Genomic DNA, 6083 nt, shown 5'->3' with positions numbered 1-6083 from the left:
ACGTACCTGCTTATCTTTCAAATGAATTCGGAATCACCACAACAGCAGCAAGAAAGTCATACAAACATAAGGACACTCACCTTAATTTTCACAAACCACTTCAGTCGTATCACCTCATATGCACATATTTCGATCACTATTTGGCACTTTTATCAGTATATACATCGACAGACGTGTTTATCGAGCAGTCCGCTACAATAACGCTCCAATCATTTAAACAATGTTTACTTGCAGTGCCTCAGAGATTGTTCAAATACGCAAGATGTGTATTTGATAAAAAAAATTACTGAATATCATCTTGTCTCCGTTTCTCGTAAAAAAATAAAATTATCGAAAAAATCAAAACCTTCATATATTTACTTAATCTCTCCAATACCAATTTTTAACGCTCCAACTCTGTCAAATGCTACGCTATATCCAATCCAACCTCTTCCAACATACTTTGGTCTGTAGGTATTTTTTTAGATATTTTGGTTTGAAATATTGATCCAGGCTTATGTCAGTTAAAAAATCTTGCAATGTGGTGTACATTAGACTGCCCAAAAAAATAATGAATTTTTGTAAACTCAATGTAGGGGAATATGGGGAGACTTGACCAGGTTTTCAGTTAAACCTGCATAAATCTCTAATAAAGCCTTCAATCTCTCATAAGTCATTGTGATATAATGTGCAAAGTTATTGTGCGTGTTCATGATTTTTTGTAGAATTTTTAATTTAATTTTCGAAAATTATAAGTTATAAGTTTTTCCGTGATCGTTTTTTTTTTTGGTTAAGTCGGCGGGGAGATTTGACCAAGGCCTGGGGAGACTTGACCAAGAGAATTTTGAAAAATTATAGCAAAATATAATTACATAAAACATACTGTAATTATTTTTTCCGTATTGTCGAGATCCTTAGGTAGCAGTAAAAATTATAGAAGAGCTTGCATTTCAAAAATTTCGACTTTTTTAATGCATTTTTTAAGAATTAACTGTACTGCTTACATTGCATGTTCATACGTCAAGAAAGCAGTCATATTACTTTTTTGTGGCGTGAACAACATTAACAGTAGATACCAAAGCGTAGTAAATATCAGGAAATTTGTATCTTTCTTCGGCTTATTGCTACTTGGTCAAGTCTCCCCATAAAATCTTGGTCAAATCTCCCCAACATTAGTTATTGCGTTCAATGTCGTGCAAATTTTAGTAACAACGATTCCAATGTTCCGATTTATGTAAAATCATATGATATATGAGTACTTTAATAGTAATTAGTAGTCGAGTAGATATGTCCATACAAAGTCTGATAAAAATACATCATTTAATACAAATTTATAATTTACGGAATATTTTCTATAAGGAAAGGATTTTTCATTCAAAACTTTTAAAATTAACTTAAGGGATCGAAACAAGTATAAAAATATGCTTGAAAAAATTTTTAGAACCAAATAGATGTCATAGCCAAAAATAGAATCTCCCCATGTTCCCTTACTACAATTTTTCGGAATATACTATTGAGCTAAATCTAACCATTATTTCACAAAAATGTATAGTTCGTGGGAATCGAGTACTAATACACAACCGTGCACTGCTAGGCCCCATGCAAAATTGACTCACACATCACTTCGCTAAAAGTTTAATAACTTCTTTCAACAAAGTCAGATTCACTAGTAGTGTTGGGTAAAGTTGTAGACAATTAAATTATCTATCTTATGTTCACTTACAGTGATAACACGATGCACACAGCGCAACCTAGCGGCAAAAATGCGAGCTAGTGGGTTTTCTCCATATTAATTATCGAAAAATCCCATAGAAGCTTCAGTCACGTTGGTCCGGTAGCTAGACTTGTCCGATTTGCTTCAAATTTGGAGCAAGTGCTCCTGGTGGGATTATGAATCGACTCAGGGGTAGGCCGATGGGGTCATTTTTTTTCTTGTCACTCTAGTGTACATCTTAACTGAAAATCTACTGAACCAATTGCTTCGAAATTTTGAACAGCTTCTTTGCATAGTAGCATCAGGTAACAATAAAGCAGCGAAAAACCGATTTTCGCTCAAAAAAATTATTAACAAGTTGTTGTATAAGTAAGAATAATAATAATTTTGTCACAAGCTCCCGTACTTACCTGGGGAATTATGTGAAGGAGAACTATGCACAATTTTAAAACGTTTGGTCTGATTTTTTTTCGATGTGCCTCCGGGGATTCACTGTGATTCGTTTAATTTTCAATGATTTGCAATAAAAATTTGGGAAAATGTTCAAATATTCCATTATTGTATGGAAATTGACTGACTGAAACATACTCTGTGCATCGTCAAAAAATGTTTTTTACTGCGTTCTATCTAGAATGGCAGAAAGATCCTCCGTTTTAAAGAATTCGTTGTCAAAAATGTGGAACGGATACACATACGGTAAGTAAACCTTAACCCATTCATGCCCATGTTGTTTGTGGACAACAACGTTTTTAAACAGCTATAACTTTTGATTAAGGTAAAATTTGCTCACAAAAACAAGCAAGGCTAATAAATATGAGTATTGCCTTTCATTTGAGTATTAATAGTTTCAAATACCAGCTGTAGAACTGAAGTTATTGCAATTAGTCTGTGTTGCAATATTATTGAAAACTGATAAAACTTGTGAATTTAGACTGTCTTTGGCTACATTTTCCACGCAAACTTTACGCCCGAGTGGGTAGAAAGCATAGGGTGAGGGGTCCATTAGTAACGATTTTTCCCTTTTCGTAATGCACACGCTTACATTACATTCACATTAAATCACGTTCGTTTATGCAAATGGAATTGTGGTACATCGATGTTTTCAAATGTGTGTAGTGCGAGATACATGAGTTGCGCATCTAAATTTTTTGAAATGGTTCAAAATTTCGAGTGGGTAATTACCCACTCGGTTGTTTTCGGTGTGGGTAGTACTACCCATACTAGCTACGCTTTCCGCCGGCCCTGGAGCATTGGAAGGTAAAAATAGAGCAGCTTCTACCACTGCGAGGGAAGCACCTATCTTTATGAAAAAGGCTTTTCATGTTTCTTGACCCCACCATTTTCAAGGAAAAATAGTTTTGAAACCCTACATGCACGAGAAAAAAGTTGGGCATGAAAGGGTTAAGTTAGGATTGTGTTACTCAAATTGTAAAATTGACGGCGAAGTTATGTATGTGTAGTTTTATCAACACCTCATACCAAACGGCCCTTCTTACGATACTACCGACTTTTTTATGGTTGCTTGCTTTATTGAATTTTATAGATATAATTGTATTGGGAAAACACTTGATCAAATGGATTCAACCGACCTTCCCCATACAGTATGTTGACAGAAATATCTATGCATACGACCTCTTCCTCCCTCCCCCTCACTTTTCCTAAACTTTCAAACATCCAGATCTCAGCCTCAGCAGCTCCATTCGTCGACCTTAGATTAACGTTCGCCTTCGGAATTCCGCAGTGCTGGGAAGATGCAAACGATAGCGCGCTTCGATTCGAACCACGACCGTGCCGTGCCGTGCCGCCCAAGTGTCATCCAAGTTCGTGTCGGACGCGGTCGGTCGGTCGGTCGGTGATGTACATAAACAATTCGAAACTTTTACAAGTGCTCACTACAAATTGCATTCCATTGCTTTGGTTCCGCAACTTTTGCACCAGAGGCGGTTACCACCAACCCATTTGCGGTTCGGCGGAGGATGTAGCAAAGGATACGAACAAAATATTTTTCGAGTGTTGTGTCGCTTTCCCGCATTTAGCCAAACAATCGGAGAGAATGTCTTGAGATGCTGTTCATTCTCGAGTGCGCTGTTATGTGGCAGAAGGATAAATCCTCGAAAACCAGGCTGCGAGATTTGGAGCTCGATGTAGGCGAAAATCTATAAAAAAGATGTTACATTCGTGTTATTTTTTTTATCACTTCGTGTATCTGTTTTTATACTTTACTTTCCATTCTGGTGATATTACAATGCGCAAAACAAGCAGCAAGCAGAAGAAAAAAAACCAAAACGAAACGGACAAGGGCCATACAGTCAAGACGAAGAAATGAAATTGTTTTATACATTCTCGCTCGTGTTTGCCGTGGATTTTCAGCCATTAGCAAGGACGATGAAAATGACAGTACCATTGAATTTTTATGAAGCATAAAATTGGAATAACAAATATGGTTTTACATGACGGCCCAGTTGCACCCGGAGCGGCGTGGCCACCACAGCCGAAGAAACTATAAAATGGGTATCAGAATATTGTGGCGTTTTTTTAAGGTTCTCTCTCGTATATGCTGGCCCAGTTCTAGGATCTAATTTATTTGTTTTGCATCTCTGTAGCCTTTACGGCTGATTGCAATAAACTTTTTATTTTATCTGGAGTGTTTCAAGTATTTTTTTATTTGAACCAGCGTTTATTGTTTTGATTCACGAGGCTATATAATTGAGGTGAAAATTTCCTCTCTTTATCACCTATTTGCACATTTTCTTCTCAATCCATTTAAGCATCAAGAACACTGATTGGACAGATAAGATTTTAAAATCGGCATTAGTCACCACATCCACTCCCCTAGTGATTCTGAACGATTTCCCGAAGCCTTTGATGACTTTCATCACGTCCTCATCAGGAGTATCGTCCCCAGCGAAGATGACCTTTCTTCTTTTCCAGTTTTCATCAAAACTTGTCCTCAGTATGAGTTCTGCGGCTAATCCTTTGTTCCATTCGATCGGTGGATTAACTTCCAGCGCGTTATGAGCCGCGTGAGTTTGGTAGCCATAACCTTTAATGATTTGATTTGCTTTCACTAACAGCTCGGGTACCAACTCCGGGTTCATCTCACGGTAATGTAGCGTGATGGCTATCTGCTTGTTCTGAATCCATGCTCCATTGTGCGCGACCTGTGAAAGCGTGTGGTGCTACACTAGGGTTGCAGTAAGCATTTGAACTCTCTTACCTCTTTGGTCAGGTGATCGATCATTTTTTCGAAATTGTTGGCAGTTTCCTCCGAAATTGTTTGATTATGTCTGGTTCCATCTGGAAGCAGAATTTCAAGACCGAGATTTCCGGAATAGATTACGTTGTCGATTCCAACCTTTCCACGCAAGTCTTCCAAACTACGGCCGGATATTATTGCTACGAACACTTTCCCACTGTTGACAAGATTGTATAGAACTTTTTTCGTTTCCGGCGGAATGACGCTTAGCTCCGGGCGGTCTGGTATCTCGGCAAGCGTTCCGTCGTAGTCCAGTAGTAGCGCAATGTATTGATCCTCGCCTATGTAGCTTTAGAGGAAAAATAATTTGACTACTGGGAATTTCTAAGAGTTTTCTGAATTGAAGTCTATTTACCTGCCAAGATATTGCTCAAAATCTTCTTCTGTGGACATTTTATCAGTCGTTCATTCGAGTCACCCTCTTACGAATTGGTTTGTATACTGCAGTTTCGTCGTAAGCATTCGTCGTAGCTGCTTAAACTATAGCTGCTCTCGGAGCGGACTTGGATTAGTTTGTTCTCGTTCAGTATTCTATTTATACATCCATACGCAAAACTTTTTGAGCGTTTCAGACGTGTGAGCTTGTTACAACATCAATCGTTCGGTTTGTTAATCTTCACGATTTGAGTCCGCCATTTGTGGTGTGTTGCGCCACTTTTACCGACATACACCCGTTTGACATGATCGTTAAGTTTAAAATGATTTTGATCTTTAATGATGCTTAGTAAAGTAATAATTATAGAAAATGTCTTTCAGCACTCCGGTTCTTCTTCAGATATATTTTTCATTTAGTTCAAAATCCATGAGAATTGTGCAGTGCTCGGAATGATAAAGCCTTAATATGAATATAAATATGAAGATTTATCAGAATTTCACTACTTTTTGTAACTGTTTCGTAAAACAACTTTTTCAAATTCGTAAGTTTTAAGGCGTTACTCCACTCATATATTAATCATTAATCAAGGCATGATTCGTATCATTTCTATTTTATCAACACATTGGTTATTGTTGTTTGTAGCTTGTATAGGGGAACCCGGGGCTATTAAGACCGTGGGGGCAATTCGGAACCCTTCGATTTCTCAGAAAATCGTAAGACTTTCTGACTGTCGTGCATATTCGTGGAACCGCTATTAT

The 6083-nt window shown here is 37.6% G+C and overlaps 1 protein-coding gene across 1 annotated transcript; it reads right to left on the bottom strand.

The window, feature by feature from the left end:
* Positions 1-4370: 4370 nt before the first annotated feature.
* LOC131683066 (uncharacterized) lies at positions 4371-5442 on the bottom strand. Its single transcript, XM_058964888.1, has 3 exons — positions 5305-5442; positions 4911-5238; positions 4371-4854 (listed from the first exon to the last, which is right to left on the bottom strand). The coding sequence occupies exons 1-3, from the start codon at positions 5340-5342 to the stop codon at positions 4429-4431; spliced, it is 792 nt and encodes a 263-aa protein (XP_058820871.1). The 5' UTR covers positions 5343-5442; the 3' UTR covers positions 4371-4428.
* Between the last annotated feature and the right edge of the window lie 641 nt (positions 5443-6083).

The sequence above is a fragment of the Topomyia yanbarensis genome, chromosome 2, assembly GCF_030247195.1.
Source record: "Topomyia yanbarensis strain Yona2022 chromosome 2, ASM3024719v1, whole genome shotgun sequence".
Classification (NCBI taxonomy): domain Eukaryota; kingdom Metazoa; phylum Arthropoda; class Insecta; order Diptera; family Culicidae; genus Topomyia; species Topomyia yanbarensis.
This window is presented reverse-complemented; position numbering and strand designations above follow the sequence as displayed.

Bases quoted from the DNA above. Each gene is read 5' to 3' on its own strand.
- LOC131683066 (XM_058964888.1), bottom strand. From the start codon at position 5,342: ATGTCCACAGAAGAAGATTTTGAGCAATATCTTGGCAG. The intron at 5,239-5,304 runs GTAAATAGACTT...TTTCCTCTAAAG, and splicing joins TTTGAGCAATATCTTGGCAG to CTACATAGGCGAGGATCAAT. The intron at 4,855-4,910 runs GTAAGAGAGTTC...ACGCTTTCACAG, and splicing joins TCGATCACCTGACCAAAGAG to GTCGCGCACAATGGAGCATG.